The sequence below is a fragment of the Rousettus aegyptiacus genome, unplaced genomic scaffold (assembly GCF_014176215.1).
Source record: "Rousettus aegyptiacus isolate mRouAeg1 unplaced genomic scaffold, mRouAeg1.p scaffold_m13_p_2, whole genome shotgun sequence".
Classification (NCBI taxonomy): domain Eukaryota; kingdom Metazoa; phylum Chordata; class Mammalia; order Chiroptera; family Pteropodidae; genus Rousettus; species Rousettus aegyptiacus.
Window position 1 is genome coordinate 14,582,227 of NW_023416295.1, and position 23,515 is coordinate 14,605,741.

The 23,515-nt window shown below is 55.9% G+C and overlaps 2 protein-coding genes, 1 long non-coding RNA gene and 1 pseudogene across 6 annotated transcripts; 2 read left to right on the forward strand and 2 right to left on the reverse strand.

The window, feature by feature from the left end:
• Window positions 1–71: 71 nt before the first annotated feature.
• CTDSP1 (CTD small phosphatase 1) lies at window positions 72–5,902 on the reverse strand. 2 transcript variants are annotated; one of them, XM_016156698.2, is made up of 7 exons: window positions 5,651–5,902; window positions 4,069–4,217; window positions 3,515–3,616; window positions 3,343–3,399; window positions 2,629–2,721; window positions 2,315–2,500; window positions 72–1,774 (listed from the first exon to the last, which is right to left on the reverse strand). In XM_016156698.2, exons 1-7 carry the CDS (start codon window positions 5,715–5,717, stop codon window positions 1,646–1,648), a joined length of 783 nt encoding a protein of 260 aa, XP_016012184.1. In that variant the 5' UTR covers window positions 5,718–5,902; the 3' UTR covers window positions 72–1,645. The 2 variants fall into 2 exon arrangements, with proteins under 2 accessions (XP_016012184.1, XP_016012183.1); XM_016156697.2 differs by having other exon boundaries at window positions 3,515–3,619.
• A 124-nt stretch (window positions 5,903–6,026) lies between these two features.
• On the forward strand, window positions 6,027–7,084 carry LOC118613855. The gene is made up of 2 exons (XR_004955970.1): window positions 6,027–6,337; window positions 6,427–7,084. It is a non-coding gene; the product is annotated as an uncharacterized LOC118613855 (long non-coding RNA).
• Window positions 7,085–8,917: 1,833 nt separating this feature from the next.
• SLC11A1 (solute carrier family 11 member 1) lies at window positions 8,918–19,384 on the reverse strand. Of its 3 annotated transcripts, XM_016156873.2 has the most exons (15): window positions 19,170–19,383; window positions 18,510–18,643; window positions 17,598–17,720; window positions 17,165–17,284; window positions 16,031–16,137; window positions 15,514–15,584; window positions 15,121–15,188; window positions 14,818–14,973; window positions 14,023–14,181; window positions 12,641–12,730; window positions 12,355–12,474; window positions 11,791–11,940; window positions 11,281–11,354; window positions 10,702–10,855; window positions 10,355–10,580 (listed from the first exon to the last, which is right to left on the reverse strand). In XM_016156873.2, exons 1-15 carry the CDS (start codon window positions 19,174–19,176, stop codon window positions 10,470–10,472), a joined length of 1,644 nt encoding a protein of 547 aa, XP_016012359.1. In that variant the 5' UTR covers window positions 19,177–19,383; the 3' UTR covers window positions 10,355–10,469. The 3 variants fall into 3 exon arrangements, 2 of the variants coding, with proteins under 2 accessions (XP_036093295.1, XP_016012359.1); XR_001598374.2 differs by lacking the exon at window positions 10,355–10,580 and having other exon boundaries at window positions 10,755–10,855; window positions 11,215–11,354; window positions 19,170–19,384; XM_036237402.1 differs by lacking the exons at window positions 10,702–10,855; window positions 19,170–19,383 and having other exon boundaries at window positions 8,918–10,580; window positions 17,598–18,626.
• Window positions 16,588–16,706, forward strand: LOC118614808 (annotated as a pseudogene).
• Window positions 19,385–23,515: the final 4,131 nt, after the last annotated feature.

Below are 23,515 nucleotides of genomic sequence, written 5' to 3' on the forward strand. Positions count from 1 at the left end.
TTCATAGGAAACACAATCACTCCTCCCACTTCATTACCCCCCCCCACCCCCCAATAACCACAGAGGCAGGATGGGGGATCTGGCTTTCTCTTTAGTTCTCATCAAACTGAGGGGCTCTCCATCACAGAGAAGGCACTTAAATGGGAGGGTCACTCCATTCAGACCAGCCATGTCCTTCCCACCCCCCAGATCACTGGGGGTAAACGACATCTCCTTTTGACACTCCCCTTGGCACTGGTATGTGGGTCCCCTTAACCATTAGGCCCTGGGGAGAGCCCAAGGCCTTGACTTCCAGACTCATCATTTGGAGGAGGGGTTCCAGGTAAAGGAGGCAGAGCTGGAAGGCAGGATGTCCTGGGAACTGCCCCCAGCCAGGAGGGAATGAGGCAGAGGGCTGCAGAGAGTGGGTTGGCACAGGGGAGGGGGACAGCTTCGCAGGAAGACCCCCAAATCCCAGAAGGGTCCCACCTCCTACAGATCCCCTAAGGCACCGGTGAAGTATGGGGTTGGTGGGGGAGGCACCGCTTCAGTGGAACAGAGACCCCACACACACTCAGCTGGTGGGCCTAGCTCAGGCTGGGCACGGAGAAGGTGCTCAATAACTGTTTTCAATGAATGAATGAATGAATGAATGAATGAACAGAGCAAAGAGGGTGTGAGGGACAGAAGACTGGGCCTTGGGCCCCTTGGCCCAGCTTGTCTCATTCAGGAAATAGCAGTTTAAAAAATGTAAAAATCCTTTCCCTCCCTCCCCACAATTTATGGGTGCAGGAAAAGGGTGAGGAAGGGGTGTCTCTAACCCGACCCTTCCCTCTCTCCTTCCCCGAAAAGTCTATATACACATATACATATTTATATGACACCTCAAAGGGGTCTTGATATGCCCTCACACTCAAAGCTGGAGGGGCCAAGACCCAGGGCCTTTGGGGGGGGTGTCAAGGCGAGTGTTGAGGGTAAGGGCTTGGGTGGTGTGGGGAGCAGCCGTCAGCTGCTGAGCCCAGAGAAGCTAGACCCTGGGCCCTGAAAAACAGACCCCTGTTCCCTTCACAAGTAGTAACAGATCTACCCTCCTGCCCACAACTTCTAGGCAGAGATGGGGGCAGCGGGGCTATACCAGTCCCCAGGGAGGAGGTGGGGAGACTGGTTCCTCCACCACCAGCATCCTGGAGATTGTTCCAGGCAAGAGCTGACCCGATCTGACCCTGGGAAAACCAGGTGGGGAAGAGGGCTCTATGGAAGGCACTTGGTGTCCACTGTTCCCAGGCTGGGGGCCCAAGGCATGGGGCAGCAGGAACCCTGCCCCTCCCCCACGCAGAACTGGAAAGGGCCAAGGGGCCCAATTTGGCAGCAGAGAAACATGGCAGCAGAGAGAGAGAAAGGGGGAGCCGCACACCGGGCCCCACAGGTCCCCGGAGAAGAAAGAGGAGGTTCTAAGGCACTGACATGGGGCCCTAGGTGCTGATCGGCCTGGGCCTCGGAGCAGCCTGCTGCCCGCCCCTTTCGCTGCCCAGACAGGCTGGAGGCGGAGTGGCCCACTTCCCCATGGCACTGAGGTGGCCCAGGCTGCTCGGTTTTCTTAAGGAGAAGTCCACGAACGAAGGGTGTAGCTGTGGTCAGGGGCAGGTCCTGGCCCCAGGGCACCTCACTAGCTGCCAGGCCGTGGCTGCCTGAGCACTGAGTACACGTCATCCACGCGGCTAAGCTGCTCGAAGAAGGGCAGGAGGTCGTGGAGCTCCGTGTCATTCATGTTGTCGAACCACGAGGCCACTGGTACCTGGGCAGATGGGCATACGGTGGTGAGGGGGACAGGTGGCCCTGAATGCAGAATGTCCACACCAGCCCTAAGCACCCCACTGCTCAATGGACCACCTCCTAGAAGCTTCTTACCCATAGTTTTCAAACATTTTGACCACAACCCCTAATAAATCACATTTACATATATAACAAAAGTTTTACAAAATGGTACTTAACCTTACTGTATACACTCCAAGATTTCTTATTCATTTTTTTTTAAATCCCAACTAGGTCCCACTAAATTATTTCTGTGACCCACTAATGGGTCACAGTTGACACCCAGAAAAACTACAACTGCTCCAATGCCCAGCAGGGACTCTGGCCCTCTACACACAAGACAGAATGGACCAAATGACCAAGTACGAGGCAAGCAGACACAGGTCAGCGAGGAAAGAGGGAGGAACGGAAGGGCACCAGGCCCGGACACTGCCCAGCCTGGGAGCAGGAGGCCAAGGTGGCCCCATGGACTGACCCCTTTCTCGAGTCTCGGCCCCCTACCCCGGTCCCGTGAGGCACTCACGGCATTGTCCGGATGGAAGACGTAGGAGGCGGGCGAGTTGTCCAGGATGAGCACTCGACGGAGGTCTCGGCCCAGCCTGCTCAGGTCTTTCACGTAGTTCCCTCGGTGGAAGACGCAGGACTCGCGAAACAGCCGCGCCCGGAAGGCCCCCCATTTGTCCAGCAGGTCAGCTACTGGGTCTGCATACTGTGGGTAGGAGGTAAGTCATCTGGGGCCGAGGGTGACCCAGAGGTCACTGCCCAGAGGTCACATGCTGGAGGCAGAGGGCAAGGCAGGATAGTCCCAGGAACCCTTCAGAATGTGGGGAGGGTCACCTTGGCCAGGCTGGCGGTGAACAGCACACACTCAAAGAGCTCGCCCATTCGCTGCAGGAACTCATCGACGTGGGGCCGCTTCAGCACGTAGACCTGGGGGGTGGGCCAGTGAGGGGACTGCTGGCCCACAGGCTGGGGCTGGGGGGTTGGGGGCTGGGGGGTGGGAGGGAGCCGGTGGGCGAGGCAGAGGAGCACAGGGGGCAGGATGGTTCCAAGCCAATCGGCCAGTCACCCCAACTGCTGCGGGGGAAACCGCTACCCTCCCAGAAGAGGATCAAACTGAACCTCTGACTCCAGGCTTCCGGCCCTATGTCAAGGGAACTCACTAATTCTCATCCCCTCCTGCCATGGCCTCAGCTAAATGGAGGAGCCTGAGGGCAGCCCCCTTACCCCAAGGCTGCAGGGCACCGGCCCCCGAGCCAAGTAATGGAGAACAGGCTGGATGGCACACAACCTATCCTGAATTACTTGAACTGGGTCCCGGGCAAGGTGGGGCAAGGGGACGCCAAGGAGAACCCCTCTCCCTGCAGGCCTTAGAGTCAAGTCCCTAAGGATGTGTGTGACTTCAGGCAAGTTTCACACCCTCTCACGGCCCCTGACATACCACAGCTATCAAAGACCTATACAGGGGGCTCTCAGGATTGGTGGGAAGAGCCTGGGGTTTGGATGGCAGATGCCTAACCCACCGCCTCCCCCCAGTACCCAGCCTCTGACCTGGTGGACCACCCCATCAATCTCCACAGGGATGATGAAGTCCGCATTGTTCACCGGCTGCAAGGAGGAAAGAGCGGCTGAAGCTGGGGCTAGGCCTGCGGAGGCTGCCCTCGCAGGCCAGGGCAGGCTCCCGCAGAAACCCTGGGGCTGGGAGCCGCTGGGCAGGGCCCACCTTAAAGGAGCTGTGCACCAGGGTCTCGTCCAGGTCGATGACCACGCAGATCTTGTCTGAGTCCTGGGCCTTGGCCTCTGGGAGCAGGTACTGCACTGGGCTCTGCTGTGGGGATGGGTGGGGCTGGCTAGAGGCACCTCTCTCATGCCCCAGTCATTTCTCCTATACAGACAGGTCTTCCCTCCCCTAGTCCTCTACCTGGGGAGCCACAGGGACATGGGGAGAGACCACCCCCTACTCAACTTTGACCCTGCTAACTCTGGAGTCTGGGGCAGGCCACCTGGCAATCTGGGCCTCACATCCCCCACCTGAGAAACCAAGGCAGAGAACAGCTTTCACCTATGATGAGGAAATTCAGAACTCCCTAGGCCAAGAAGCTCTCCCCTGGGTCGCAGTTTTGGAGCGTTCAGGGGCCAAGCTGGGAGGACCTGGGGGGCTCCACCCTCCTGCATACTTTCCAGGGCTTGCAGGCAGGTTATGAAAAGCCCTTTCCCCTAAACCCACTCGGGACTGAACCCAGGTGCCCACGCAAGCCCCACCTGGCCACCACGCACCTTGGGGACAGCTCCATTTTCCTCCACAAGCAGGGGTGCCCCACTGTGTGTGGGAAGGGCCTCCCCATCGTCCTTGCAGACACAGCAGAAAAGCGAGTGGAGGATGCCGCGGCTCCTGGGCTTCTGAGAAGCAGCTGACTTCTGGTCACCTGAAGTAGAGAGGCCCAAAGTGGGGGCGTGCGCACCGGCCCGCAGAGGCGTGCATGTGTCTCCAGGCGCCCACTCCGGGCTTCAAGGGTCTGGCTATGCCCCCTTCATTGAAGGAGCCACACTACGGCGGCTTCTGGCCAACCCTCTGCTCCCCACAAGTCGTTCCAGCGCGGGTACAGAGTTACGCCCATTAGGGAGCGGGCTAGCTGGAGGGGTATCGATACTGAGGGTACTTTCTCTTTTCCTCCCAGGCTCTATCACTGCTGAGGGATCGGCCCCACTGGGGGAGCCTACAGTCACCCACCTTACCTGAGCAGCCCCTGATCAATTCGAGCCCAGGAGGGCCGGGGCCTGGAGCCCTGGGGCCCACTCCTGCCCTCCTTCCATACTCTCCGCCCCCGCGAGTCCAAAGTCCTCACTGAGACTCGACGGAGACGCGGAGGGGGGGTGGGGGGGTTGGTTTGGACCTGAGGCCAGTGTCCGGCCGCCAGATGCCGGCCCCGCCTCCTCCGCCTCTGCCCCGCCCCGTCTTCGACCGCCAACCTAGGACGGGGGCATCCGCTGGCTGATTGACGTGCCCACTCTCCACCCCGCCCCGGGCCCCCGGCCCCCGGCCCCGGGCGGAGCTAGACCTAGGCCAGAGGTGGGCAGACTTGGAAGGATTTCCTAGTTGTGAAGTCAGCACAGGGACAGGGAGGGGCAGACCCCCCACCCAGGCCCGCCAGCCTCGGGCGGAGGGGGGTGCAGCCGAGGCGGGCGACGCAGCTTCCCGGGTGGGTGCGCGTGTGCACAGGGCCAGCGCCCATGGACCTGCAGCCGGGGCGCCGCGTACCGGACCCCAAAGCACCCGTCTCCCCGCGGGCGTGCTGGCGACCTTTAGAATTAGTTGCCCCTCTCTGTGCCTCTGAGGGGCTCCGCGCCTCCACGGGTGACGCGGAAGTTTGTGCGGATCGTGGCTGTGTGTTGGCGGGAGACACTTCCAACCCTCCCCCTCCTGATGTCACCTCAGCGACCCCTCCAAGCTACCCGACCAGACCGCGGCCCAGAGGGGGGGAGGGGGCGGGGTCTCAGCGGGTGGCCTGAAAGCGCCCTCTTCAACCCCCCATCTCCCAGCTCTATTGGCGCCAATCGGGGGCGGGTGAACAGACCGACTCTCGGGCATCGCATACTGCCAACCCTGAGAAACCCAGAAAGAGCCTCCTCTTTACCCCTGCCTCAGTTTCCCCAACTCGAGCAGACGAGAGCGCTCCAGAGGCGCCAGGCCCCGCCCCACGTCTCTGAGCCTCCCCGCGTTCAAACTCTCTCCTCGCTCGCTCTCAGGCTGGGGACCTTCGAGCCCCGCCAAGTCGGGCGCTCGGTGAGGATTCCAGGCTCCCTACTTCTCTCCGCCCGCGGTGCCCCGGCTGCGGTCCCCTCCGCGCGGCCCTTGTACCTTTGCCCCGTAGCGGGCCCCGTGCCTCCTCCTTGCTGATCTGAGTAATGACGGCCGAGCTGTCCATGGGGCCGGGCACGCTCTGCTCCGGCCGGACTCTGGCCCCGGCGCCCGGCCTCCCCCCCGGCTCGGGCCGGAATCGGGGCGCGGGGGGGAGGGGAGGGTGGGAGGGAGGGATCCCCGCAAGCTTTGGAGGGGAGGGGAGCCAGGTTCTTAGGGGGAGGGGGAGGGAGGGGGCGCGGAGGAAACTTTGTTACAACATGGAGTTTCCTCCCCGCGAGGCGGATGCAAACATGGAACCCGGGCGCTGTTTCAAGGCTCCCCCTTAAAAGGGCAACGGCTTCGGCGTGACCTGGACTCGGCCGCGGCTTTCATCACTTCTGGGGCCCGCGCGGCTTGGCGGGCAAGGAGGCGGGCCCGGAGGGGTTCCTGCCGCGCTTCAGGGGGCGTCGCCTCCCTTCTTGTCGCCCGCCTGCGGGGAGCCTCTGCGACTGCGTGGCAGGACCTACACCCGGCCCACCGTTCCAGGCCGCCCAGCGCAGGGGCCCAGGTCCCGCCCCGCCCGCTGGGAGCGCCCACGCCGAGGAGTGTCGGAGGTCCGCACCGCTCCACCTCTACGTATTCCGAGGGCCCAGGACTATCCTCTTCTCGGTTTTCTCATCAGGGAAATGGGGATAACGCTATCTGGTTTGTAAAATGGGTCTTCTCTCCGATGGTCGCAGGGGCCACCCTGTGAGATGTCGTGAGCAAGCAGTGGCTCTTTGCTCCCTCCACAGTTATACTCTGAACTGGACTGTGACCGTCGCCACCCACTGCAGTCTCGAGACCAGGCGACCCGAATTTGTAGGGCGTGAAAATTCCAATTTCCTGCCCCAGTATGCCCCCTGCCGACCTCTCGCAACTGCCCCGCCCGGCGCCCCGCACGTCGGCCCGGGTGCCCACGCCAGCCACCTAGCGTTCCCGCCGCGAGCCTTCATCCGCTATTCCCTCGGCCCGGAAAGCGCCTCCTTCCCGTTCGCGGAGCCAAATCCCAGACCTCGATGAAATGCCAGTTTCCAAGAGGCCTTCCCACACCCTCCTCTACTCCCAGGCCGGCCCCTCAGTGATTATTGCGGGGTGGGGGTTAACGGCGCCCGCACAAAGCAGGCGCTCAGTCCCCGCAGGCCCAGTGCGCGACCGTGGGGCCTCGGACATCTACTCCTTGGAGGCTTTTAAACATCGGTTCCGTCCGCGTCCATGCGGACACACCCTGGCCGGCGCGGGGTCCGCGTCCACGCGGATTCTTCATGAGGGAAACTCCCGTATTTGGGGCCGTGATGGCTGTGGGTGGGCGTGTTTGTTTTTTTTTTTTCTTCCCTGTTTATCAACTCCTATTCGTCGTTACTGTTTTATGTTCACTATTTGAAAAATAATAACGCCAAGCCTTGACAAACACGCCTCGGCACTTCCTTCCCCCGCGGGCCTCCGCGGCGGGCGGGGCGGGCGCGTCTTGTCCCGTCCAGCCGCAGGGTGCGAGCGGCGCGCACGTCCTCCAGGCGGCTCCAGCGGGAGCCCGGGCGGGGGGAGGCCCGCGCGGGGCGGGGGCGGGGGCGGGGACGGGGGCGCGACCGGAGGAGAGCCGCGCCTGCCTGAAGGCGTGCCAGCTTCGTGTCCTGCGACAGCGGAACGGAGGAGGTGACTCTGGGTTGTGACTCCTCCCCTCCTCCCCCGCCTGGACCCTCCGGGCGCCCCTCCTGCTTTCACACAGCCCGCAAGGGCCGCCCTCTTTGTATTTAACAGCGACAGCCAACGTGTAGCGAGTACCTCATCTGGGTCCCGCTCTAACTCTGCCCCCTCATCTCATTTACTACTCAGAAAGACCCCTTTCTTGCCCCGTTTTACAGATAAGGAAATTGAGCTCCAAGAAGTGGAGCGACTTGACCCAGCCCTGCGGCGAGGGCAGGGGCGGGATTCTGGCCACAAGCAGATCTCCCTGCTCTTCGGCCCAGCCCCTGGGAAAGGCCTCAGCTTTATCTCCGAGGCGCAGCCCGCACTGACCCCAAAAGGAAATGTGTGGCGAGCCCCGCGTGAAGCTCTGGCCTCGCCCCTGTCTTGAGCAGGGCGGCTCGCCTGCCTCTCCCTCCGCTCCTCCTGGCCGGCTGTCCCTTTGGGTCAGAGGAGTTGACGCGCGGATAAGACGCTAGACAGGGCCGCTGTCCACCCCCTTCGCTGTTTCCCACGTCCCTCACCCCTGTGGCTGCCTCCGAGCATTTGCTGTGCGGTCTCTTTCCGTGGGAGAGCTGTCCTATTCCCAGGCTCCCAGGCACTGTGAGGTGCACCCTCGGTCTGGGTGGGTGGTTGCAGAGTGAGTCAGGAGATCCCTGCCTGGCAGGGTCAGGGGCGGTGGGGACAGGAGCTGGTGGGAGTGTTTTGTAGGGCTGAAGAAGTTCTTCGGGTTTCCTCACTGGGGTGGGAGGTCCCCACCCAGAGCTGTCCGTCTGCTATCCCAGCAGCTGGGGCTTGCCTTGCTCACACAGTCTGTGTCTCATCAGTTTGGGGTCTGTGAGTGGGAAGACCCCAGATTCTGCCTGACTGTGGACAAGTACCTTCTCCATCCAGCTCCTAGCTAACCCATCTGCCAAATGGGGCTGGTAAAATGGAAGGGGGCACCGTGCTCAAAAGGCAGGGTGCCCTGGGTGGGCTCCTGGGGAGTCAAGGTGCAAGGCCACTCCCAGCCTCAGGGGCTGACAGGGCATCCCCAGCACCTCAAGTTCCATCTGAGCCTGGGGTCTGGGAGGACCAGAGCTTCTGTGGGGGTGGGGGGTAGTGCTCTGTAGGGGTCTCCCTTGAGCTGAAATAATTGACCTTGGCCTGACCTCATTGCTGACCCCTCGCCCGGGCTCAGGATAGCCCCTTAGCTGGTCCTTTGGTCTCCCCTCCTCCCTGCCTTCCTTGCCCCCAGTTTCTAAGTCCCAGGCTTAACTATTCATCTGACCAGCCCCCCATTCCTCTGGGGTCCCCTTCCTGCTCCATGAGATCTAAGCGCTCCCCACAAGGTTGCACGTCTGCGCTTTTGCACACGCGGACATCCCCCTCCTCCTCTTGGCATTCTCATCATCCCCCGCCCCCATTATTCCGCTTTTGAAATCTGTCCAGTTACCTTCTCTGGCCCTTGCCTCACTCTTTCCAGGTGTGCCAGACACACACATGGTGTTCCCCATCCCACTGTGTAGTGGTTTGTTATCTACTTGGCTGGCGCCCCCACCCCCCACCCCGTCCCCGCTCAGCAGTGTGAACTCCTTGAGAGCAGACATCTTTAATTCAGAACTTTGTCTCCCTCTCACTTCTAGCAGAGGGCTGGCGCCCGTTTAATACCTAGTGAATCGACCAGAGAGGTTGCAGAGACTACAGCTGGCGGCGCCTCCAGGGAGCTGGAGAAGGGGCTCGGAGATGCCTTTCTCCACTACCTGGCCCCCATCCACCCCCTCCCTCATCTTGCGGAGGCCCCATCTTCTCCAGGGCCAAGCCTGGGGAAAGAGATTGGGTGGTTTTCTTGCCCAGGTAACCTCTACCACCGTTGCTCTGGCTGAGCCAGATCCGTCCCCTTCCGTCCCTCCGTGAGGGCCCCACTGGCTCTGTTGCCCTTTTAAGAAAGAGGAAATTCTTCTCATAAACAAGCGCCCCAACCTGAGCGCCGAGCTTGCCCCGCCAGATTCCCGTTAAATCGGGGATGCTTCCAGGAATAGCGCCCGCTCCAGGATCAAACTAGGGAAAAAGCCCAGCGACCACTCCTCATCATTGCTCTCTACAGCTTTGAGCCTGGGGTCCGAAGGACTGGAAGAGGCTGGAGGAGGGACTTGGGGGAGCCTAGAAACAGCCCAGGGAGCGTCTGTAAAGTGCAGCCCCAGCACGCGGCGGAGGGATGTCGGGCCGCTCCCAGCGGCAGAGGGGGTTCCCCGCCCACACAGCTTCCCCCGCCCCCACCTCCTTGTCTAGGCGGACTCTGAGGCTCCCCGGCGCTAGGTCAGAGTGCCCGCCTACTCCTCTTTGAAAGGGTGAGTGAGGATGAGGCGGTGAGTGCAGACGCTCGGGACCATCCCTGCCCCTAGGGGGAGCTTGGAGTCAGCGCCCAGGGATAGTTAACTGCGCGGCGTGGGAGTCTTGGCCGCCCTATTCCCTGGGGAAATGGCAAATGAATTGGGCCCCGGAGGCACGGACTCTTGAGTTCCTTATGACCTGGCACCTACGGAAGGGAGAACTGCGCCTCAGTTTAACTGCCTGGAAGATGGGTTGCTGGTGGAGCAAAAAGGCCCAGGCCGCCCCAGCAAGAGTAGAAGTGGAGGCAGCGAGAGGAGACATACGAGAAGGTGGCTCTTCTTGACGGTTCGGGGATTTGCTGCTCTCCCAGTTTCCAGTCCCCTGCGCTGCTGGAGGGGCGAACTAACGTGGATTCAGCATTCATCAGACTCTATTTTAAGTGTCCGTTCGGTGCCCATGCCCTGCTCTCAACTAGGTCACCCTGTCAAGTCACTCTTGATAGGAGCTCCATATATGCTTTTAGAATGATTTTTTTTCTTAATTTCTCAGTGCCAGGCGCTGTGTTAAAGTGCTTTACATCCATTGCAATGTTGATGTGGTCCCATTTTACAGATAAGGGCACTGAGACCCGGGAGTTAATCACTTGTCCAAACTAGGACACAACAGCTCCCTATGGAACTCAGGCTGGCCTGCCTCGGCAACTCCCACCCCACGTGTCCCCGCCACGTCCAGCAGGCCAGTCTGCCGCGCTCGTTCCACCCTGCAGCGGGTCCCCGGTGGCCCCGGGAGGGGGGGGGGGTGTTCATCCAGAGGGCTCCCCCTTCTGCTCCTCTTCAGGAAGCCCGTACAAGAAGTGTTGGTGGGAGCTGTGGGCCAGCAGGGTGGCTCCATGGGCAATAAAACAGGTCCAGACCTGGGGGAGAGGCAATCATGAGTGGGGAGAGAATATGACCTGTGGGGAAGCCCCAGTCCATTCCCCCTCCCTCCATCTGTTGCTTCAGCCATCTCCAGGGCACCCGCCGACCCTACAGTACCAGATAGGTGGTGAGACCCAGGTAGGCCACGGCCAGCAGGGCTACAAGACCGAAGTAGGCAGGGTGGGGGAGGCTGGGCAGGTAGCTGATCACAAAGTAGAGGTTGATGGCACAGACCAGTGCCATGATGGAGGAAGTGATGGCCTTGCTTAGCCTGGGGGACAGGAGGGAAACACAGGGCTGGCTGCATCTTCTCCTTCTCCTCAGTGCCCACAGCCAGCCTGGAGCAAGGGCAGGAAGAGTGGGGGGATCGACAAAGCCAGTTTCTCTGGGCTGTGGCACCTGGAGCGGACCCCTGCCCACTCCTGCCTCCTGGTGCCTCCAGGCTCCACCCTGGTGGGATTTGGCAAAAGCAGAGTCTGTAGTAAGGATGAGGAGCTCGGGCTCTAGAAACAGCCCCTGCCCCCCATTCCAGTCCTGGCTCCCCCCACTTGCTAGCTGTGTGACCTTGGACAAGTTCCTTAACCTCTCTCGGCTTATCTGGACAATGGAGATAATAATGATAATTCCTACCTCTGGGTGGCTGTGAGAATCTCATGCGGTAATGCAAGTCCAGTGCCTGGGATGGGAAGTACTCACCAGCCGTTGGCAAACTCCTGCATGAGGGCAGGCATGCTGGTGAACGTGAGAATGGGCAGCACAGCAAAAGGAAGCTGGGGGGAAGCAAGAGGATGGGGCTGAGGGACCGTACCCTCAGAATACAGTGAGAAGGGGAGGAGGGGATCCGGGCTCCCATCATCCTCTGCCTCGCCGTGTGCCCTTGGGCAATTCTCCTAACCACTCTGAGCCTCAGTTTCTCCACTCTGTGCCTTCCAAGCTTGTGGGGCTCCAAAGTAGGAGGAAGTGTTTGGGGGCTGTGGTCCCAGGCTGCCTGAGTTTGAATCCCAGAGCTGCCATTGGTCATTTAACTATATGCATCAGTGTTTAAATCTGCAAAATGCGCGTAACAGTGGTTCCTAACCCTGGCGCCTTATTTGCAAGGTGTGTTCAGATTGTGCCGGGGAGGGGATAGGCTCAGTATGGGGGTGAGGGGTTGCTGTTGTTCCTCTTTAGCTCTGCAGGGGGCAGGGGTGATAGCGACGCCCTCACCAGCAGGCTCTGCAGCACGTTGAGCAGGTCGTTGAGGCCTGACAGGTCTCTCAGGTCCCTGAAGACAGCCACAAGCACGGTGGGAAGGATGGCGCAGGAGCGAGTGAGCAGGACGCGGGTAAATCGTGACCACCGCAGCTTCAGGAAGCCCTGGAGTGTGGGGTGGGCACTTTGGTGGCGGGGTGCAGGACTGGAGATTCCCGAGGAGGGACTTCTGTCGTCCCTCAGGCCATCCCACGCCTGGGGAAACCCTCTGCCTTTCCATTTCTGAAATGGGGGCAGCTCTGCCCCTAGTTGGTGGAGAGGGGGTGGATGGGGAGAAATTAGGGGAGTTCCCCTCCCACCACTGATTGCTGAAGACTAAAGCGTTTTGGGGAAAAGGCTCCAAATAGTCCTGGGTCTGAGGCTCGGGCCAGTCGCCTCACCTCTCTGAATCTGCGTTTTCTCATCTTTTAATGGTCGTGTTAGAATCTGAGCTGCTTTAAGGATCAAGGAGACCCGTGTTCGAACCCCCAGTAGTGCGCCTGCTAACCTCGCACCCCTGGCCCTCCCCTGCCCGCCCACCTCCATCACAAACTGTCCCGCGTAGGTGCCGGTCATGGTGGAGCTCTGCCCGGCAGCCAGGAGACCCACCGCCCAGATGTACAGGGCTGCAGGGCCGAAGAGGCAGCCCAGGATCACGCCCTGGAGAGAGGAACGTAGTCAGACCCCCGGCCCTGCTCCTCCTGGCGCAGGCCCCGCCCCCTGGCGCAGGCCCTGCCCCCTGGCGCAGGCCCCGCCCCTGACTTGGGCTTGCTGAGGAGCCGCGCGGGATCCAGCCCTGCTGTGCCCGCCCCTGCCGCGCCCTTACTCCTTGGTAGATGTCCACGTCCACGGTGTGGTTGTTCGTGGGGAAGATCTTGGCGTAGTCGTGGAGGCTGCTGTTGGCGCAGACGTTGAACTGCGGCACCGGGGCAGTAGGAAGGGGATGTGAAGCGCACACTCAGTGTCAGAAACTCAGACCAGCAGGCCTTGACCAGGGCTTGAAAACTGGTGGCCCGCGGGCTGAGTCTGGCCAGATATATATTTTGTTTGGTTAACAAGTTGTTTTTTTCTTTAATGTGAATTTGTTGCCAGTATTTAAAACTGAGAACTCACATGAGAACCGGGTTTCCAGGGGTCCGTTGGATTTGTAAGAGCTGGTGTTACCATGAAGGGACAATTGGCTGGCAGTGACTCAAGCTGCCCCACAGTCCCCTCTCCTTTACACCGAACCCACTTCCCACAGCTCTGCGACTGGCCCGGTCTTGTGCCGGGGAGCAGTGAGACCCAAGAAGGGCTGTAACCCTGAAAGGTCACATAGCAAGGCATTGGCAGCGCCCAGGTCCTCGGAGGCCTGGCCATTCCTCTCCCACGGCGTTCAGCATTCAGTTAGCATCTGACACTGGCTAGCAGTTATTAGAGCCTCGTGACAGAGACCCATTCAGAAAGGGAGACAGGCACAGGTCCCAAATTCCAGAGAGCCATGGAAGAGCTGGCTGTCTCCTCTTTCAGCTCAAATGTCACCTCCTCCAGGAGGCCTCTCTGACCACCAGGGCTAAAGCAGCTCCTCCCTCATCACATCCCAACGATGTTTCACCACCCCCTTTATTTCATTCCCAGCATTGCCCACAGTCTGTTTGTTGATTTGTTTCCCCTCCGCTCGATGCCCTCCACATTTAAGCTACAAGAAGGCAGGGTCCTCATATCACTGACTTCTGTACCCCTAGGGTCTAGGACGCTGCCTGATACATAATGAATGCTCAGTAAATATCTGCTGAATGAATAACAGTTTATCTGCTAATGAAGATCGTCAGGAGAGAGGACTCAGAGAAGAAAACGGCTGTGTGCACCTCCCCACTCTGCCCTCACGCTCAGGTATCCCCTTCTTCCGGAACGCAAACACTGCCCATCCTTCCTGGGGCCATTGGGATGCTGGGTCCTCCGACTCAGCTTCTCCCTCTCAAGCCTCTCCCTTGGACGTCTGTGCAGCTCCTGGTGTGGCTCTGACCTTCTAAGAGCCTGCCCCGGGGAAGCTTTATCTCCCCCGTGGTGTGGAGAAAGGGATCCCAGCCAGGGGCCAGGGTCACAGACTCCCTCCTGACGTGTAGGGCAGAGACTCAAAGGGCTTAGCTGCATTGCCTGGAATCCCCCACAAAGCCTACAGGGTCAGAGAGCATGGGACTTGCTGCAGGTTAGGGAGGTGTGTCTCACCGCGGCTTGGTTGGTTTGCTGGTAGAAGGCTTGCCCGAAGACGGCCACAACAAAGAGGTTGATGAAGAAGGAGACAGACAGGGCAATGGTGGCCTCGATCAGGAAGTACATGTTGGCTTCTCGGACATCAGCCCGGCGGGTCCGGTCTATCTCTCGGGACTATACAGGTCAAAGAGGAGGGAAGCGCCAAAGTCTCCCAGAACCACCCCAACACTCTCCGCCCTCATTCTTCTCCCTGTGTTCTCCCCCGAACCCCAGCGCTTTCCGAAGCCCCCCTACACGGCAGTCTGGGATAGGCCTTGGAGAGAAGACCCCTCTCCTACACACTCGGTTTATTTCTCCTCAAAGCCTTTGCTCCGAATATTCCCTCCGCTTAGAATATCTTCTCCCCTGATCTTCCTCCCCATCCCTCACGTCTCCGCGGTCAACTCCTTAGAAAGGCCTTTCCTGACTACTTTTTCTAAAGTAGCCCTGTCCTTAGTCATTCTCTCCGTTGTTTTTCCGTTCAGAGCACCTTGCACAGTCCACGATTCTTTCCTTTATTAGTTTAATTGCTGCTCGTGGTCTGTCTCCTCCACTAGACTGCAAACTCTAGGAAAGCAGAGGACTTGTCTGTCTTTCCATCATTGACCCCCAGATCCCAGCACACAGTAGGTGCTCTTATTAAAAATTGAATAATGATTCACTTCCTGCCTAAAATCAGGGAGGAGTCAAAGGGGCGGGGCTCCAGGCTTGGAGGCGGGGCCAGTGTGACTAAGGGAGCAGGCATCTCTCTCCCAGGGCCCCTCTGCTCACCTTGACCAGGGACGAGTGTAGGTAGATGTTGTGGGGCATGATGATGGCGCCGACGATGCCCACAGCCTGCAGCAGCTCTGGCTGGCCACAGCCGGGGCACGAGGGCAGGAACAAACCTCGAAGTAGCTCTCCCTGAGCAGGACGAGCCACCACATACTGTGGAAAGGAGCCTCATCAGGCTGAGTCTCTCCTCTGCGCAGCCATTCTCACCCTCCCCCCTGACCCTGGCCCCCCCAAGCTCTGCAGGGGGCAGAGGGAGGGGTGACCTTTGCGGAGGGGCAGGTTGCAGGTCTGACTTCCCACCTCGTAGCCAAAAGTCAAGGCCATAATGGTAATAAGGAATCCAAAAAAGGCTTCCAGCTTCCGCAGCCCTAGGGAGAGAGCAAAGGAACAGAACAATAAAGAAACCAAAAAAAATTGTAACATCAGCAATTATTAATGGCAAAATTGAGCACTTTGTTCCAGGCACTGTGCCAATAACGTATATTACCTCAGGGAGCCCTCACCACAGCCCTATGACATCTGTTATTTCCCCCACACTATGGATGAGGAAATGTCTGAGTAACTTGCTCAAGGCCGGGGGAGCTCAGCTCAGAGCCCTTCCCCAGAACCACAGGGCATCAGCCTGCTCGTGCATTCACTTGCCCGCCCCGTTGTGCAGTCCCGTCTGAGCTGACGGGCACACCGCACACCTACCGTAGTTATCGAGGAAGAGGAAGAAGAAAGTGTCCACGATGGTGATGAGGACGCCACCCCAGAGAGGGATTCTGAAACCAGAGTGGCCCGGGTCAGCCCAGCCTGGTCCAGGGGTCTGGGACTCCCACCCCCTCAGGGCTGGAGACTGGAATCTGGCCTCCCGGGAGCAGGGACTCAAGTGGCCCCAGACATCTGCAGGAGTGAGAGTGTGTGCCCGAGATGCAAAGGGTCACAGAGCAGGGAAGGAAGGGCCAGGCTGGGCGGGGGCCAGAACGGCCGGCAGCTCAGGCTGCAACCCTGCAGCCTGCACGGTCACCGACTTCTGTGTGACTTAGACAAATCACTTTATGTTTCTGGGTCTCTGTTTCTCCATCTGGCAAATTGAGCAACAGTTTCGAGTCAGAGGGGACTGCAAGATGAAATGAACGTGGAAAGTACACAGCTTGGGAAAGAAGTAGCTGCTGCTCCCAGCCCTGGACTGAGGAGCCGGGCGGCGGGTGGGGGCGGGGGGCAGTACCGTCCAGCAGAAAGCAGACTGAATGCTATAGCCGTGCCGATGACCTCCTGCATGTCCGAGCCCACAATGGCTAGCTCGATGGTCAGCCAGAGGAGGGTGCGGGGCACCTGGGGGAGGAGGTAACCTTCATCAAGGTGGAGCTGGTTGTTCGTTTCAGCCCTACACTCACCTTCCCATACTCGGCACTGTACTTTCAGGCTGGAAGCCTGAAAACCACACCTGCAAGTCACCCTTGCAGCTGGTTTCCGGGTAGATTTGGCAGAAAACACTTAAGGGAGATGGAAAGGCAGGGAGGAATCATTTTGCCCTGCCTCTGGTGGTGTTTCTGGCAGTGGCACCAGAGAAAGCACCAGGCAACCTGGGCTCCAGCAGCGCTGGTGGCCATCTCGGCAGAGGTGGCAATGCCCCCAGGAGCTCAGCAGCAAATAATGGCTCTGGGGCTCCTGCCCAGCAGCCTTCTGACCTCCGGGTAACGCTCCTTCCCCTGCTCCTGTAGCCTTTCCAATACCTTTGCAACCACATCCCTATATTAAGTACGTTTGAAACATCTAATGACAGTCTATGGCCGTGCTACCCTGAACAAACCCAACCCCGTCTGATCTTGGAAGCTAAGCTGGGTCGGGTCTGGTTAGTACTGGGATGGGACACCACTTAGGAAGACCAGGTGCTATAGGTGTAAAAAATTAAAAAAATAAAGGATCGTAAGCTGACAAGGTCCTTGCAATCTGTGAGGTCAAACAAGGGTTGCCTCACCAAAAATAGAAAATAAATAAAAAATAAAATAAAAATAAAAATGAAGTATCTAATGGCGGAATTTCGATTTTCCTGCCTGACAACAGCCAAGCCCCAGAGTCTGCCTGCCAATGATCATCCTGAGCTGATGTCTACCTACTGTTTGCCTTGGGCAAACCACTTCTTCAGGTTTCAATTTCCCTCCCCGTAAAATGAACAGGGCACGTCTAATGTCCCTCGCAGTCTGTTTGCTCTTAGTTTGAGCCTCAGTCTTCTTATCTATCAAATGGACTTGTGATGCCCCACTTGAGGTAATGTATTTATTTGATCACGGAAGCCATTAAGTGGCTATTTGCGAAGTGAGGCCTGTGGGAGTTTCCTATCAAGGCCCACCAAGCTCACCTTAGGGTAGTAGAGATGGCAGACCTCGCCCAAGTCTTTGCCAGTCACCACGCCCAGCCGGGCAGCGAGTCGCTGGCAGAGCAAGCCCAGCACCGTGGCCCACAACAGCACCCACAGCAGCTGTGGAGGGAGAGGATTTCAGCCCGAGGAGGCAGCCTCTGCTAACCCCCAAATCGGTGGCACCCTCTAACCAAGGACATGCCTTGGGAAAAGAGTAGGGGAGATGGAGCCAAATGACCAACCTCCCTGCCACCCCCATACACCCCACGTTCTGGCAGGGGTACCCTGCAGACCCTTTTCTAGCCCATTTGAACTTAACATCTCCCAGCAACACCAGCCATGCAGGCCACTCTGGGGAAATGTGGCAAGCTGGGGTCTCCACCCACGTAGCCTGGTCACCCCCCCTCCGCACAGTGCCCCCCGACTCAGTCACTTTGAATCCAGCCACAGCACCAGCCTGCAGATCCGACTCGATGTTTCCCGGGTCCAGGAAAGCGATGCTCATGAGGAAGCCCGGCCCCGTGAAGGCCCACAGCTTCCGAAAGCTGAACGTGCCCTGCAGGTGGGAGTGAGGTGAGCAGATCCTGGATTGAAGGGTCTAGGACAGCCTTGGCTCACCTCCAGCTGAGCCTTAAGGGGCTCATCAGCCCAGGCTGTCCAGGCTGTCCTGTGTTCCCCATTCTTAGAGCTGCATCCCAGGGGGTTAGTGGAGGGCGTGGGGTGGGAGGAACCAGCAGGGTGTGCTCACCCATTTTATGGATTTGTCACATTCGGTAGCCTACCTGTGCCTGACCAACCTGTCCTGTCCAAGCCCTGACTCTGAGATCCTCAGAGCCCCTGAGGGGGCCTTCCTGGGCCAGCTCCTCCCTCCTGAGCCCCTTGTCACACGTAGGCCTTTCCCTCTGGAGCCCACTGAGCTGAAGGCTCCCCTCCCCCAATTCCAAGGCTTGGCCTGGTAGCCTGCGATCTGCTAAAAAATCTGGAAATGGATAGTGACAGCGTCCTATAAACCAGCCTGCAGTTTCTTTCGCTTCTTCTGATGCCTTTGTCTAGGTCCTTTCCTTTAATGATACAAATCCTCGAAGCTCCCGCCTGAGTCACCCCAAGTCCCCTTCTCTTCATAGGAAAGCAGAGATTCATTCAGAAAACCATTTGATAACTTTCAGGCCAATGATAAGCTAAGTGCTGGGAACAGATTCAGAAAGGGGGCAGTTACACTGTCATTGATTCTCAGAGCTGGAAGGGACTTGCCATGGTCTTCAGAAGACCTTTCGCCCCCAGCCTATGAGAGTCCATGTGGTCCTGTCCATTCTAAAAGGCCCTAGGAAGTTTCTGGCATTCCCACCGGTTCTATGTCCGGGACTGGGATTTTCTCATTCAGGTAGGTTGCTCCGGGAGGCGGTTGCTGTGGTTCTGCATTGGGTGGGCTGGAGATGGAGCCATAGCTGGGCTTACTTGGCCTTTGGGGACCCCTGTCACCTGCAAAGGACCCCATGAGGCATGGTGAGTGACTTGCTTCTTTCTGGTGGCTCAGGGCTAAAGTCTTCCTCCCCCACCTCCTCCCGTCAAAGTGGAGAAATCAAGGTTCAACTGAACAAGAGCCCGTGACTCCCACCCTGGGTCCATCACTTTCACCCCTTGACCAAATATTCCAGATGTGTGGGAAGTAGTCTTCAGAATGACCCTCTTTCCATGTGAGTGGACAGATTCCCAAGTCCAGATCTCTCTTGCCAGAGGGACGCTGGGCTCTGAGGAGGGCTAACTGACACCGACAAGGATGCCCCTTGGCCTCACCCTGGCCTCCTCCAGCAGCCGAGGAAGCTCCAGAGGCTCCAAAGGCACAGAGATCAGACAAAGGGGATACTATGCCCACGGGGATGCAAAGTGCCCAACTCTGGGCTTGTATCCAGAACTGTGGTCCAGACCAGGACTCCCGTGGGGGACCAGGGGCTCCCTTTGCCCCTCTGACTCTCCCCGATCCCCATGCCTGGAGGAGGCTACTCACCCGTCATGAGGATGGTAGGGTAGGCACACTCTGTGTGTGAGTGGCGTGCTGGGCAGCTCCTCAGCCCATGTTCCCTCTCTGGGTGCTGGCACACGCCAGTGTGTGAGCCCACACCCTCTTACCCATCCTTGACTCAGCTCGACTGTCCCCACACATGGGGCATTGTGAAACACTTTCCAAAGGCAGAAGTGGCCAGCTCTTCCGGAAGGGTCTGGTTGGCCAGAGTGTGGATTTTTGTTCCCCTTCTGGCTGGAGCCCCACGATACCTCTGACCTCCTTCTAAGCATCCCATGTTCTGTGTCTCCCAAGTTAGCTCTGATTTCAAGATACTTCTTGCCACTTAAGCATTCACTTGATAGCCTCCTACCTCTTTCCTGCACAAGCAGTCTGGCCCTTCTCCTCTTTAGTCTGAAGTCCCATGACCATGGGTCGGGCTAATGGGAAGAAGGAGTCCCGATGGATGCCTAGGCTTCAGTTTCCCGTTGAGTGCCTCAGCATGTAAGACTTCCCAGACCACAGGGACATGCATTCAGGATTCAGGCCAAGGAAGGAAGCATCCTGCTCCTGGTCTTGCCTTTGAGTCACTTGAGACTGTCACGGGACCATGCTTCTTCTGTTAAATGAAGGGTTCAGACTAGCTGAGAGGTTAAAATTTTAGATGCCCCAAGAGGCCAGGCAGGTAAGATAAACTGTGAGACAGATTGGGAGTAAGAGAAACAGCGCCAGCTCAGTGCGACATGACAAATGATGCTGAGCCTCAGTGTCAGGGGACAGTAGGAAGTGGTGGCGACTGTACCAAGGCCGAGGTCAGTGACTCTGTCCGAGGTGTGCGAGGCCTGCAGAGTTCCAGCCGATTGTCATGTGGGCCCACTGTCACCGTATCTTCTGATTCGTCAAGGATGCTGGAAATTTTGGAATTTTATACAATATGTGCTTTTTGAATACTAGGGTCAAAAACATTGAAAATATTGTGTTATTAAACAAAACATTGCTAAGGCTGGATTCTCCTTGAGGGTTATCATTCTGTAACCTCTGGATAAAGGATGGGCAAGACACTTCCGGCTCCCACATTTTTCCCCTGCCAGCTCCTATACTCCTCACCTCCTTCCCTCCGGGTCTCTCCCTTCCCATGCCCCTCTATCCTGCAGCCTTCCTTTGCTGCCAAGATTCAAAACCTAAATTGTTATGGGGTTTTCAGTTCCAGAGTCTGACATTGTAAGACCCAGAGAAAATCAGGGCAAGTTCTCAGGCCCTGGGGTATGATGTTATCCCTATGTTGATTCAAAAGCTTTAGCCAAAGTTTGAGAACCTAGGTGTGGGGGAGGCAGCCAATTCCCTGACTCCTCATTGCTGGGGAAGGGTGAATGATAGTCAGAGAGGAGAGAGCAGCATCAGGGTTTGTCACTATGCAGTCCTATTGCCTAAGGCCCCGTCATCTTCCCTGACCTCTAAATTTGCACACATTTCCCAATCACTGCCTTGGGCTCACGTGGCGATGGGTGGGTTGGGGTTGAGGCAGGGTGCCGTGATGCTTAATTTTATGTGTTAACGTGATTGGGTCGGGGTGACTGGATATTTGGTCAAATATTCCGGGTGTGTCTGTGAGGGTGTTTTTGGAGGAGATTAACATTTGAATTGGTAGAGCAAGTAAAGAAAATTGCCCCTCTTAATGTGGGTGAATCTAATCCAACCAGTTGAAGACCTGGATAGAGCAAAAGGTGGAGTAAGAGAGAAATTCTCTCTTTCTGCCGGACTTTCTTTGAACTGGGATATTGGTCTTCTCCTGCCTTCGGACTTGGCTTTGACTGCGACTTACACCATCAGCTCTCCTGCGTCTCAAGTTTGCAGACTTTGGAACATCTCAGCCTCCATACTCATGTAAGCCAATTCTCTATTCTATTCTATCTATCTATCTATCTATCTATCTATCTATCTATCTATCTATCTACCATCTATATCTATCTGTCTGTCTATCTATCTATCTATCTATCTATCTATCTATCTATCTATCTACCTATCTATCTATCTAATTTTCTGTTGGTTTTGTTTCCCTGGAGAACCCTAAGACAGATGTATTCCTCTTTGCACCCTTTGTAGGGCCTTACCTATAGTTAGGAACTCAGTAAGTGTCATCGATTAATGACTGAACCCTACCCCTCACAACCCCTAAATTACAGAAGAAGCTAAGAGCAGAGGTTCTGGGCAGAGAATCAGAGAGTGGGAAGCTATACAGCAGTCCCCTTGGACCTGGAGCTGTTGCTGGATATTGAACCTTGTATATGTGTGGTGAAATTTCATGAAGCCAAGTTCACTTAAAATGGATCACAGACCTAAATGTAAATATAAAGTAATTTTAAAAGACTGTATATGAATGTTTATAAAACTTTTAGAAAAAAAAAAAGTAGGATATCTTCAGGATCTAGGACTAAACAAAGACTTGTTAGAGTTGACATGGAAAGCATGGTCCATAAAGGGATAGATTGACAAATTGGACCTCAACAAAATTAAAAACATTTGCTCTTTAAAGAACCCTATTAAGAAGATGAAAAGACAAGCTAAAGACTCAGAGAACATATTTATAAACCACATATCTGACAAAGGACCAGTAGCTAGAAAGAGAACAATCTCTTAAAACTCAACAGTGAAAAACGAACAATTCAATTTGAAATGGGCAAAAAACGCGAACAGACACTTCACCGAGCAATATCTACAGGTGGCAAAGAAACATATGGAAAGATGTTCAGCGTCATTAGCCATTAGGGAAATGCAAATTAGAACTATAATGAGATATCGCTATGCCCCTATCGGAATGGCAAAAAATAAAAAACAGTCACGACACCGAATGTTGGCAACGATGTGGAGAAACTAGATCACTTGTGTTGCTGGTGGGAACGGAAAATGGTACAGCTACTCTGGAAACAGTTTGGGAATTTCCTAAAAAACTAAAGTTGCAACCACTGTGTTATTCAGCAACTGCCTTCCTGGCACTTTTCCCAGCAAATGATTTATGTTCCCACACACAAAAAAATCTGTACATCAATTTCTATAGCAGCTTTATTAATAATAGCCAAACTGGAAACAACCCAAATTGTCCTTCAATAGGTGATTGATTAACCCAACTATGGTACATCCATATAATAAATATACTCCTGGGCCTTTAGCCCAGAAAAATGTTCACACAAAAGTCTGCATATGAATGTTTATAACAGCTTTATGCATAATAGCCAATATTGGAAACAATCCCTATTATCCTTCAACAGGTAAATGGTTAAACTGACTCCAGGAAATTATGCTGAGAGAAAAAAAAGTCAACCTCAAAAAGTTGCACATTATATCGTTCCGTAAATAACATCTTTGCAATGACAAAGTTTTGGAAATGAAGGTTGCATTAACGGTTGCCAGTGGGTAGAGATGGATGAGGTGGGGGTGGAGAGGGAGGTGGGTGTGATTATCAAAGGATAACTCAAAGGATCCTTGTGGTGTTGGGACTGTTTACTATCTTGACTGTAGTGATGGATATACAAACCTAAACATCTGATGAAATAGCAGAACTTAATACATGCCTGCACGCACGCACACACACACGCACACAAATGAGCACAAGTAAAACTGGAGGAATTTGAAAAAGATCAGTGGGTTATGTCAATATCAGCATCAGTATCCTGGTTGTATTGAAAACAGGATTAAGACAGATACCTGTATTCTCACATTCATAACAACATTTTCTGCAAGAGCCAGAAGGTGGAAACAACCCAAAAGTCCATCAACAAATGGATAAACAAAATATGGTATATGCAAACAACGGAATATTATTCAGCCTTAAATCAAAACGAAATCTGATGCATGCTATAATATGAATGAACCTTGAAAACATTAGGCCAAGTGAAATAAGCCAGATATAAAAAGACAAAAATTGTATGATTCCACTTATAAGAGGTACCTAGAATAAGCAAATATATAGAGACAGAAAGTAGAATGGTAGTGGCCAGGGGCTGGGAAAGGGGGTGGAGGGGAGTTAGTGTTTAATGGGTACAGAGTTTTTGTCTAGGACAATAAAAATGTTCTGGAAACAGATTGTGGTGATAATTGCACAATAGTGTGAATGTACTACATGTCACTAACTTGCACACCTAAAAATGGTTAAGAGGGTAAAATTTATGTATATTTTACCACCAAAAAAAAGTTGACATTACTCTTTGTTTATCTGCTCTCATTCTGGCTTCTTGTGGGAGGAAAAAAACCCGCAAAAACAGGTGGGCATTCTGGCATTTACCTGACCCACTCCCAGGGGCTCTCGGGCTCTTGGGTGACTGACGACACTTTAGTTGGGTTCCCAGACCCTTCAC

What these genes read in the sequence shown, in the direction of transcription:
- CTDSP1 (XM_016156697.2), bottom strand. Translation starts at nt 5,717, where the DNA reads ATGGACAGCTCGGCCGTCATTACTCAGATCAGCAAGGAGGAGGCACGG. An exon ending in AAAATGGAGCTGTCCCCAAG is followed by an intron (nt 3,620 to 4,068) that starts GTGCGTGGTGGC and finishes CCATCCCCACAG; the next exon opens with CAGAGCCCAGTGCAGTACCT. An exon ending in TTGATGGGGTGGTCCACCAG is followed by an intron (nt 2,722 to 3,342) that starts GTCAGAGGCTGG and finishes CCCACCCCCCAG; the next exon opens with GTCTACGTGCTGAAGCGGCC.
- SLC11A1 (XM_016156873.2), bottom strand. An exon ending in CCTTGACTTTTGGCTACGAG is followed by an intron (nt 14,974 to 15,120) that starts GTGGGAAGTCAG and finishes TCCTTTCCACAG; the next exon opens with TATGTGGTGGCTCGTCCTGC. An exon ending in TGGGTCTCACCACCTATCTG is followed by an intron (nt 10,581 to 10,701) that starts GTACTGTAGGGT and finishes CCTCTCCCCCAG; the next exon opens with GTCTGGACCTGTTTTATTGC.